Raw genomic sequence first — 11,287 nt, forward strand, 5'->3', positions numbered from 1 at the left:
CCCCACCTGTACCGCCTCCCCGCGGGCTCCAACTGGGCGGACTGACAGCCCGGGGAACCGCAGGCAGCGGTCTCACCTGACCGTGCCCAGCCGGAAGCGCCCGGGGAAAGAGTAGGAACGCGAGCCTGCTCCCGCGCGGCGCGCTCCGCCACGGCGCACACCTTTCTAGCGCCCAAGACCAATAAGGAGCTCGGGAAGGAACGGAGCCAATCACAGAGCTCCCGGCGCGGGCGTGGCCGTCTCTCTGCGCTTGCGCCTAGCTGCTGGGGGTGGGGCGTCTGCCCGTACGGAGGCCCACGAGGTTCCGGTGGCTTGGCGCCGCTCGGAGCTCCCGCGGTCTGAGCGCCGTACGTGTCCCAGCGCGGTAGGTGTCCCGGCCCCGCGTACGTGAGCCCGCGGCGCTGCCGAGGTGTCCGTGTCGCCATGGCCCGCCCACTCCTCTCCGGCCGCCGCCCCTGCACTCCCCGGGCTGGAGCGCAGGTTCCCGGGTCGCCGGGTTTACAGGCGCCCGGCGCGTGGGTTCCTTGCACTCCTAGAAGACGCGGTTCCTGGGGCGCGCGTCCCTCTGGCCTGCCCACTCGTGTCCCCAGGTCCCACGCGAGCGTTTAGGTGGACACGGAACTCTCACCTTCCCCCTCCGTGCGCTGCATCGTTTCACTTCTTTCAAATCTGCCTTTTTCCCCAAACTAGACCCCTGCGAGAGGAAGGCGACGCCTCGTGCGTTTTCCCCGTGTTTGAGCCTTGCTCTGCGTGGACCCCTACGGATTGGGGCCGTTTTACCGTTGCTCCTTCTGGGTGTGTTTTCCCAAACGCAGTGCTGCCAGGTGTGAGTCCCAGCTCTGCCGCGGATGAGCTGTGCAAACCGGATAAAACAACCTCTTTGGGCTCAGTTTTCTCATCTGAAAATGATGAATAGAGTAGAATGAGTAGAAGTACTTGATGCCTTGTGTGGTGAGGGTTAGCTCTGCCCGTAAAGCAGGGGGAGGCGGGAGGATGCCAGGTAGCCGTGAGTATTACTGTTAGATGCCGCCCGCTTTTCCAAGCTGCCGATGCGGAGACTGGTGTTGGGTACTTGTGTTTATGAGTCACTTGTCTCCAGTACTCCTGCTCGGTTTCTTAAGCAATCATGTGGTTGGATTATGCGCTGTATGTATTTGACCATTTTTTTTTTTTAATTTCCTTTAGTGGTAAATCAAGAAGTGTGGAGAATCTGATGGCATGGCCTTAATTACCTTGTGGAGGAACCTTTGCCATTTATCTGATTTTCGGATCCACCGAGCTCTGGCCGCTCTGAAAAACCATCCTGTGATTCATGTTCACAAGGTAGCCGAGGAGCGTCTGTGTCCGTGGTTCTGTTCACCGCAGGCTGAGCCTCTCGGGGTCAGGTTCCATCACGGCCATAGTAAAAACTTCCATTCAGAAAACAGAAATGACCTTCATCCGGCTGGTGAGCCGGTGTTCTCTCAAGCACATGACTGGGACAGGCCTGAACAAAGTCTTACAAGTGTGGATGAACAGACGTTTTACAGGAGACTAAACAGCTTCACGTCCTCAGAAGAAGTGTTGAGTTTTATAAGCTGCAAACTGCAAGCTTTACCTGATGCTCTAGCAGCAGGCGCATTACAGCGGATCTGTGAAGTGGAGAGAAAAGACGGTGAAGAAAAGCTGCCCAAAGAAATACGAAAGAACCGTGTCTTTCAGGCGCTGTGCATTCGGTGTGAACAGGAACCCTCAGGTCTGCCAGACACGGTTTTGGTGACCACTTTGCAAGCTCTGACTCTGTCGCATGTGGATCCCCACAGTAGCTTGGTTCTGAGCCTGGTGGCAGAATGCCAGCGTCGCCTCAAAGGGGGTGGCCTGGAAGTCCACAGTCTTTGTATTCTTGGGGAAAGTCTGATCAAACTGCAGGGGCCGGGCTGCGCGACGCTAGAACTGGTGATGTGTCAGCTGGAAAGGGAGAAGTTGGAAGAATTTACCCCTGAGGATATCGTGGCTCTTTATAGAATCCTGCAGGCTTGTACTGAAAAAGTGGGCCAACACCAAGCATTTCTTAATAAGCTAAACAACTTTGCTCTGTCCGTAGTTTACAGCTTGAGTCCGACATCGATGAGCCAAATCCTCAGTGCCCTGGTGGTTCTTGATCAAACCCAGGCGCTTCCTCTGGTTATAAAATTGGGCAAATACGTTGTGAGGCATATCCCTCATTTTACTAATGAAGAGCTCAGAAAAGTCTTAGAGGCTTTCATATACTTTGGGCACAACGACAGATTTTTTACAAAAGCCCTCGAGCAGCACGTAGCCTCAGTGTGTCTCACTTTGGATCCTGAGGTTGTCAGCAAGGTCACAGAGTACTGCAGTAGGAAGCGGATTCTTTCAAAACCCATCCTCGATGCAGTGGCAGAAACCTTTGTTTGCCAGTCAGAAAAATTCTCACCTCATCAGATCTCTGAGTTAATCGAGCCATTTGGAAAACTCAATTACTTGCCCCCAAATGCCTCTGCTTTCTTTAGAAAGCTAGAAAACACGTTGCTCACTCATTTCAATTATTTTCCACCCAAAACACTACTGAAAATTCTCCATTCGTGTTCACTAATTGAATGCCATCCGGTCAACTTCATGGCAAAAATATTCAGCCCTTATTTTCTTCAAAAGCTGCAAGGTGGGTTGGTTATAAGTTCAAGTGGGGAAATTAACCCTGGAACGTGTGAGGTTTTTGAGGCGCCTGTGTGCCCATACACTTGCCTCTTTTGTAATAACCTTAATAAGAGTGTCAGGTGCGAATCAGAACATAGAGTTCCAGGGTGATGGAATACACACAGGGAAAACAGTTTTGGCTCAACAGACTGCCGGCCTGAGGCTTGTGGGATGACGTGGCCCCGGTCATAGTCGCAACATGTCAGAAGCTGTGAGGGCAACTGGAGACTTCCCGGTTTTGAAAGGCTGGCGTCGGCCAGCTCAGTGGATGGCCACCCAGATGTGTCAGGTGTCCATGTCTCCAGTTCAAGGGACTCCGTACTGATTTTAACATACCTGTTTCTTTTAATTATATTTTGTCATTTGGAGCTTGAGTTCCTTGGAAGTTAAAATGAGATCGCACGGATGGCAAGCGTACTTAACTCTGACACGTTCTTCTGCCAGGGTCATTTAAAAGTACGTTACTTCCGGAGCGGTTAATATACATTGTACATTCCTGGATGTTCCTTTCTGTCATCACACAGACCAAAATCTAAATGTAACCACAACCGGAACGCTTTTTATTTCAGGTGAAGAATCCTATTTGGACAGACTGAGCCTCGCACAGCTGACCCAACTGTTCTTAACCGCAGTCCTAGAATGCCCTTTCTATAAGGTAAGAGCAAGAGCCGTGCTGCCTGGTGCCACCGTGGAGGCAGCCTTCTCTGTGTCCCCGCCCCTAGTCTTTGAAGCTTGTCCTCTTTTGATCTCAGTAACCACATCAGAAAGCAGACATTCATTCACTTGGAGTCACTTGCCCCCAGGTAACATTTTCTTTGAGAAATTACCCCCATTGCTGCCGTCTTGGGACCGTTTCTTGCTACAGGGTGTCTTGGAATATTTCACCAAGTGCCGCAGTCAGAGCGCCCCTAGACTCCCTCTGAGGGCTGTGAAGGGCCTTAGCGCTCCCCACAGCTGTTGGATACAAACCTGCGAATCTCTGGACTGAGCAAATCTTAAATGATTGCAAGCACATGTTTGAGCCAGACCAGAAATTTCCCTCTTCTCTGTTTAGTTGAGGTGCAGGTTGTGCTTCCCATCTAGGCCTGTAGAGAGTCACTGTCCTGACTTAATCAGGCCCCAAGTGTGGGGTCCCAGATGGCATCTCCAGACTTGTTCGTTTTGCCTGGTCCTTTGGGCCACATTGGATCGCCTTTAAGAGTAGCTCATTTCAGGGGCTCCTGGGTGGCTCAGTGGGTTAAAGCCTCTGCCTTCGGCTCAGGTCATGATCCCAGGGTCCTGGGATCGGGCCCCCGCATCGGGCTCTCTGTTCGTCGGGGAGCCTGCTTCCTCCTCTCTCTCTCTCTGCCTGCCTCTCTGCCTACTTGTGATCTTTGTCTGTCAAATAAATAAATAAATAAATAAAAAGAGTAGCTCATTTCAGAGTAAGGTGTAAAAATGGAGATACCACTATTTTCTTCTTCTTCTTCTTTTTTTTAAAGATTTTACTTAGGTATTTGACAGAGGGAGGGAGGGAGAGCACAAGCAGTGGGAGCAGCAGCAGGAGCGGGGGAAGCAGGCAGGGAAGCTGAGCAGGGAGCCTGGTGTGGGGCCCCATCCCAGGATCCCAGGATCATGACCAGAGTCGAAGGCAGATGCTTAACCAACTGGGCTACCCCCACTCCCTCCCCCCCACCCCACCGGCAACTATTTTGTTTAAAGCAGCTTCAGCAGTGCTAAGGCAGGTTAAGAGCAGTGACTTACCCCAGCCTCCTTCCATCCCTGAGGGAGCAGTGTTGACCGCAGTTTTTATGTCCAAATGGACACAAAGACACGAACACTGTCCTGGTTTCCCTCTTGCCTTGGAATGGGGCTACTGCAAGGACAGTGTGCTTTTATGTATACACAGTACATCATGGACATTCCTTGGGGACAGTACACAAAGGTGACATGTGCTCTTTTTAGGAATGGCACGCCATTTCCAGATACTTACTCTGTTCCATCATTGTTGGACTCGCAGGTTTTTCCCCAGCGTTCCTCTCCATCAGCGGGCTGTAGTGAACATTCTTACGTGCCCTTCCCTACTAGAGCCTTTTTGTTTTTCAATCTAGAGACTAGATTCCTGAAAGTGAGATGACTGAGTTACCTACACACTTGTTGGCCCTGATGGCTGTAGATGTCCCTTCCCCAGCCATGGCCCTGCCCCTCTGTCGCTGTGTGTTATCAGTCCTTTAATTGTTACCATTCGGCTCCATGAGGAACACTACTGTGTCACATGTTTAAATTGCATTTTCATGAGCAATAACGAGTTGAACATATTTCCACAGTGCTTCCTGGTCTTTTACGTTTGCTACGAATCCTCTTCGAGTCCGTTTCTTTACTCACGTTCCTGTTCGGTTGCTTGTCCTTTTTTTCTTTGTCTCATCCTAGAACACATTGTGAGATGGAGATAGTAGTTCCTGTATATCTGTGTGTGTTGTACATATTTTCTCCTGCTTTGTAGTTCTTTTTTTTTTTTTTTTAAGATCTTACTTATTTGACAGAGAGAGAGAGATCACAAGCAGGCAGAGAGGCAGGTAGAGAGGGGGTTGGAGAAGCAGGTTTCCCGCTGAGCAGAGAGCCCGATGCAGGCTCGATCGCAGGACGCTGAGATCATGACCTGGGCTGAAGGCAGAGGCTTAACCCACTGAGCCACCCAGGTGCCCTCCTGGTTTGTAGTTCTTAATTTTTTTTTTTTTTTTTTTGAGAGGTTGTGTGTGTGCGTGTGCATGGTGCAGGGGAGGAGCAGATGCAGAGAAAGAGGGAGAGGGGGAAACTTAAGCAGACTCCACACTGAACACAGCCTGCGGCGGCGGGCTCTATCTCAGAACCCTGAGATCCTAAGCTGAAAATCAAGAGTTGGATGCTTAATTGACTGAGCCACCCGGTGCCCCTATAGTTCTTACTTTTTAATTTTAATTTAATATTGTTTATGGTATCTTTCTATTATATAAAAATGTTTAAGTTTTCTGTAGTAAAATCTATCCATCTTTTAAGGTTTCTTCTCTCACTGAGAATATTTTACCTGTCCTAAGGTAGTATAAATATTTTTCTAAGTTTTCAAAAGTATCATTTCCCTTTCTGTATCTAGCTCTTTATCTCACCTGGAATTTATGATAGTCCACAGTGCTCGCTGGAACTCTCACTTAGCTCGTTCCCAGGTGGACTACCAGTTGCAGCATTTACTATATAGCTATCCTTTTTTCCCTGATTTGAAATGTCACGTTTTTCATACTGTCCTCTATTGAAAACATGAGTGTCCTCAGGGCCCTTAAAGTAATTCTAAGAGTTCCAAAGATGTTTTTGGAGCTGTAATAGCATTATTGTTCCACCCTTCCCTTTCTTTCTGTGACCACTGACTACGTTCATTTTTTTTTAATATTTTTTTTATTTATTTGACAGAGAGAGAGATAGATCACAAGTACACAGAGAGGCAGGCAGAGAGAGAGGGGGAAGCAGGCTCCCTGCCGAGCAGAGAGCCCAACATGGGGCTCGATCCCAGGACCCTGAGATCATGACCTGAGCCAAAGGCAGAGGCTTTAACCCACTGAGCCACCCAGAGGCCCCCACTGACTACTTTTAAAACATATTTATAAGATACATTGAACTATTGGATTTATTTTCTTGTTTTGTATCGTTTCTTCCTTTCTCATGTTTAAACATCCAATTTTTAGGGTCAGAAACTTCTTCCTAAATACCGAGTGAAATCATTTCTTACTCCATGTTCTTCCCTGGAGACGCCTGTGGATTTCCAGCTTTACAAATTTGTGAAGATTGGACTGGTTGACCTTTTGGGAGCAAGATTGTATTTTGCTCCGAAAGTGTTAACGCCGTATTGTTACACAGTAGGTAAGTAGTACGGGGTTTGCTGTGCCTGACCAGCCTCAGCATGCTGTCCTCTTTGGGAATCTGTGGGATTTAGTCGCCCCTGCAAGGTCTGGAAATGTAGCAGGGGTGGCCCTTCCCTGAAGGCGCATTGGAACACGGGGTGGGGGTAGGGCGGTGCAGTCCAGACAGTCGGGGGAGTCCCATGTGGTAGCGGAATGTCTTTGGGCAGAGTAACCTTTCTCTGCTTGCTGCTTTTCTGTAAAATGAATGTAAGAAGCACAGTGACCCAGAATTGCATAAGGACCAAGGGAGAGTATACAGTGGTACCGGGAATGTAGTACGTGCTGTGTCCCTGTTAGCTGCTGCTGTCGTCCAGGGCAGCGCTGGCCAATGCAGCGGCCAGTAGTACCCGTGGCTGCTTAAGTTTCTATCAGCTTCAATTGAAAACCCATCCACTGTTCAGTCCTTGGTTGCATGAGCCACACATCAAGCACTTAAACACCCAGGAGGCTGGCGGATGCTGTGGTGGACAGCAAAGGTGAAAACACCTGCTTCACGACAGAAAGTTCTGTTGCACAGGGCTGACCAGAGAGTTCACGTTCTTATGCCCGTCCCATTTTTTTCCTTAATTAATGAGTAAAAGAAAATCAGCTCAAAGGTGACAGTGCCTTATCGGCTTCAGGTGATCATAGCTCCCCTTCTTCACACGGGCTCTTTCTACAGAAGGAATGGCAGGACGTCAGAGGGAAGGAAGCGGTGGTCTGCTGTGCCCGGCGACCACACATCAGGGTGCAGGAGGCGTTGCTCTGGGAGGCTCTGGGAGCCGCAGTGATGAAAGTTCTGACTTGCGGAGGTTATGCTCTTGCTTCGCTTAAAGGGCTTCCTTCACTCTCTGGGTTGAAGGATTCCCGCCACTTTCTACAGAAGGAGAAGATGAAAGGCAAGGTTCTTGTCATGCCCGGTATCTAGAGGACTCCACTCCTGGTTTTCTCATGGCGGAGCCTCCTTAACTTAAGGCTGACTTGGGTGATTGTAGAGCTGGTTAAAGTGAAATTCTCACCATGGTCTGGTGTGGTCGTTACTTCGCAGACTTCAGCGCGGCTGGCCCATCGCAGTGCGGAAGAACTCAGAACAGAAGGAGGAGGAGGACAGGCGTGTAGTGTTTGTGAGGGTATCACACGGAGAATGTTTCCTTTCTTCTCTCACCAGATGTTGAAATTAAATTAGACGAAGAAGGATTAGTACTGCCATGTACAATCAATGAAGATGTGCAGCAGAGGTAAAGAGAGCTGGAGTGGTTTCATGTGGCGAGACTTGGCAGGCTTGGTAACCGATGCTGTTTCCCCAGGGTGGGAGAGGAGGCGAGGTTCTAGAAGCGAAGGCACCGGCATGCAGCTTCCCGATTGTGGAAATTCCGTGTAACATAGACATTAGTGTTAATAAACTTGAGTGCCGTTTCAACACAGGAAAGGATAGCGCACCCGTGAGCCACTGGAAATCATGCTGACACATAGGAATAACCGAATCCCAAGCGAATCTGTGCCACTAAGAATATATAAGTATTTTGGATTGTCTTAAAAATTAAATTTCTTTCTCTTATCAGATAAAGGGCTAATATCCAAAACCTGTAAAGAACTTCTCAAAGTCAGTACCCAGAAAACAAATAATCCAGTCAAGAAATGGGCAGAAGACATGAGCAGACATTTCTCCAAAGAGGACACACAAATGGCCAACAGACCCATGAAAAGATGTTCAATATCACTTGGCATCAGGGAAATACAAGTCAAAACCACAGTGAGATACCACCTCACACCAGTCAGAATGGCTAAAATTAACAGGACAGGAAATGACAGGTGTTGGTGAGCATGTAGAGAGAGGGAAGCCCTCCTACACTGTTGGTGGGAATGCAAGCTGGTGCAACCACTCTGGAAAACAGAAGGTTCCTTAAGACGATAAACAGAGCTACCTATGACCTAGTAACCGCACTATTAGGTATTTACCCCAAGGATGCAAACGTAGTGATCCAAAGGGGTACGTGCACCCCAATGTCCATAGCAGCGATGTCCACATAAGCCAAACTGTGGAAAAAGCCCAGAGGCCCACTGGCAGTTGAGTGGATAAGGACGATGTGGTGTGTACATACACAGTGCAGTATTACTCAGCCATCAGAAAGGATGAGCATTCGCAACATGGCTGGAGCTAGAGCGGATTATGCTCAGCAAAATAAGTCAACCAGAGAAAGACAAATGCTACTGTATGATTTCACTCATGTGGAATTTAACAAATGAACAGATGAACATGGGGAAAGAGGGAGGCAAACCATAAGAGATTCTTAACTGGAGAACAAACAGGGTTGCTGTGAGGGGAGGTGGGGGGGTAGAGGGACGGGGTAACTGGGTGATGGGCATCAAGGGGGGCATTCGATGTAATGGGCACTGGGCCTCTACCTCTGAAACTAATAATACACTGTTAACGAAACTGAATTTAAATAAAGAATTATAAAAAATAGTAAAAAATTAAATTTCTCCCTCCAATTTTTCAGGGTAGCACTGTGCATTGATGATCCAAACAGGTTTTCTCTGAATACCAAACACTTACTGGGAAAGGAAGCCATGAAACAGAGACACCTGCGCCTGCTTGGTTTCCACGTGGTGCAGGTAGGACTTCTCCGGGTGCCTTTGCTGCGAAAGCAGTTGCTGCTTGTGATTGGCTTTTTCCACGGTGCTGGTCCCAGTGGACACCCAGAATCTTACATCTAGTTTAAAGGCCAACTCTGTTCATTAGGCTTAATCTCTGTATGTGTATTTGAAATATAGAACATTCACACCTTCTGTCCCTGTAATCTCCATAAGCTATGCTAACCTCTGCTTCTAGAATTTCTAAATTAGTGGAATATCTGTTTTGCTTTCGTTTACCCCGACTCAGCGGCTGGAGTAGGGGGGAGGACCCATTGAATCCAGGATCCTCCCCCACCCTTGGGCCTCGGCCCTCGTTCGTGGTTGCGTCAGCAGCGGCCCACCAGGGGCTCCTGCGAGGAAGGTGCCTGGAGCTGCCCGGTATCTGCTGTCCTGTCTGGTCCCTTCCCCACGGTGTGTTTCAGCTGCATCCCCAGACGGATGTTCTGAAGCCCGCACGCACTGCGTGTCCAAAGCCTTTATTTTTCATTCACCGCTCACGGGAGAAAGCGAGAAGCCCTCTGCACCTGAGCGTTCAGTGCCCTCCACAGCCACGGCGAGCTCTGTGGCCCCTTTCCCGCCCCCAGTGCCCCCACAGGCTCTCCTTCTGCCCTTGCTGCCTCCCCCATCAGACCGAACCCTGCTACTCTGAGCATCCATGTTCCGGCTCCGGCTGCGCTCCTGCCGGCCCTAGAGCACCACTGTTCCTGCGTGTTCTGGCTCCCGGAGCCCCGACTATGTGCCAACTGTGTGCCAGCCACTGTCGGAGGCCCTGGGGCCACACAACGAAGGGCTGTGAGCCTCGCTCCCCGGGAGCCTGCACTCTGCCACGGGGGTTCAGGAAACCAGGACACCAAGGTGACTTCACAAAGTGACCCATTATGATGTCTTTTATTTCCCTCCCTTTATAGATCCCCTATTACGAGATTGAGTTGCTAAAATCAAGAGTGGAATTGGTGGAGTATTTACAAAGAAAACTATTTCCTCAAAAGGTGGGCGTTCGTTGGTAACAGGAAGGAAGACTGGCTTTGGGACTCAGAAAAACTGGTGTTTTCGTGGGACTCAGGACAAAACTGAACAGAACAAGATTGTGAATTAGCCGTTTGTTTGTGGACTGCGGTGATCTGGAAATGGCCTAGTTTTCCTAATACTGTGTATACACTTACCAGTGGTAAATTTAAAATAAATTTTTATTTTTATTTAATACTTTAGGGACTTTTTTACATGAAGCAATTGGTCGAGTACAATAAAGGAACGTAATGAGTGTCCTTACTTTGAAGTCTTTGTTTTATGGTAGTTATTTGCTGACTGAAAGTATTTCCTTTTGAGACCTTCGCTTCCTCCTGTAACAAGCATAAGGAAGAAGTCTTGTCTGTTTCCCTCTTTCTGCTTTGTTAGAGGCAGTCGTACGTGGTCAGGAGAAAGAACAGTGGAAAAGAGACTACGACTAAGCATAGAAATGGAAAGTTACAGAATTATGCAGAAATGACTCTTTAGTTAATAGGAGAATGTTTTCCATTGGAAATGGAGCTATTTATGTATCCTCCTTCTAAGGTGTAGAGATGTAAAAGTTCATTGTTTAGGTGGGGCTTGGGGCCAGGCTTTCGGTTGAGAGAGAAGCTTCTGAGTTTTGAATCAGGAATGAATCCGACGGTCTCCCGGACCAGATGCGTCGTCGCCCCTTTGAGGTCAGGTTAAGGTTTCGGGGGAGAGGACGCGGATGCCGGCGGGTGGGGTGGGCGAGCTCTGGAGTGGGGCGCTCGGGCCCTTCCGCCGGCGAGTCCGTGCCCCGTCAGGGAGCTCCGCTCAGCGCGCTCTGCCCACGCCGAGCCCCCGCTGAGCTCCGCAGCCGAGCTCCTGCGAGTCCCCGGCCTTCGGATCTGGGTTTTGTTTCCACTTTGCAGGTTCGTGGACCAGCTCCGCGAGCTTGAGTCTCCTGCCCGTTTCATCCATCACGAGACATAAAAGAAGGTTCCAGTCTAGACTTGCGGCTCAGCAGAGCGCAGTGGCTGAGACTCCAGCCTGGGCTCCAGCTTTCTCACCTGCTGACGGATGACCTTGGGCCTCTGTGG

The 11,287-nt window shown here is 49.4% G+C and overlaps 2 protein-coding genes across 7 annotated transcripts in view; one reads left to right on the plus strand and one right to left on the minus strand.

The window, feature by feature from the left end:
• MTRR (5-methyltetrahydrofolate-homocysteine methyltransferase reductase) overlaps positions 1-143 on the minus strand; it is a 32,642-nt gene extending 32,499 nt beyond the window's left edge. Inside the window, exon 1 of one of the 2 annotated variants that reach the window (XM_044233949.1) lies at positions 77-143. The gene's annotated coding sequence lies outside the window, so the exon portion shown is untranslated. Of the gene's footprint in view, positions 1-6 lie in introns of both variants that reach the window. The other variant, XM_044233956.1, reaches the window with a different exon arrangement.
• Positions 144-290: 147 nt separating this feature from the next.
• Positions 291-10,494, plus strand: FASTKD3 (FAST kinase domains 3). Of its 5 annotated transcripts, none has more exons than XM_044233983.1 (7): positions 291-364; positions 1,186-2,659; positions 3,264-3,349; positions 6,387-6,561; positions 7,750-7,819; positions 9,083-9,197; positions 10,127-10,494. In XM_044233983.1, the coding sequence occupies exons 2-7, from the start codon at positions 1,219-1,221 to the stop codon at positions 10,223-10,225; spliced, it is 1,986 nt and encodes a 661-aa protein (XP_044089918.1). In that variant the 5' UTR covers positions 291-364; positions 1,186-1,218; the 3' UTR covers positions 10,226-10,494. The 5 variants fall into 5 exon arrangements, 4 of the variants coding, with proteins under 4 accessions (XP_044089918.1, XP_044089940.1, XP_044089932.1 ...); XM_044234005.1 differs by having other exon boundaries at positions 1,186-1,735; XM_044233989.1 differs by lacking the exon at positions 291-364 and adding an exon at positions 810-826.
• Positions 10,495-11,287: the final 793 nt, after the last annotated feature.

Source organism: Neovison vison, chromosome 1 (assembly GCF_020171115.1).
Source record: "Neovison vison isolate M4711 chromosome 1, ASM_NN_V1, whole genome shotgun sequence".
In the NCBI taxonomy this organism is placed as follows: domain Eukaryota; kingdom Metazoa; phylum Chordata; class Mammalia; order Carnivora; family Mustelidae; genus Neogale; species Neogale vison.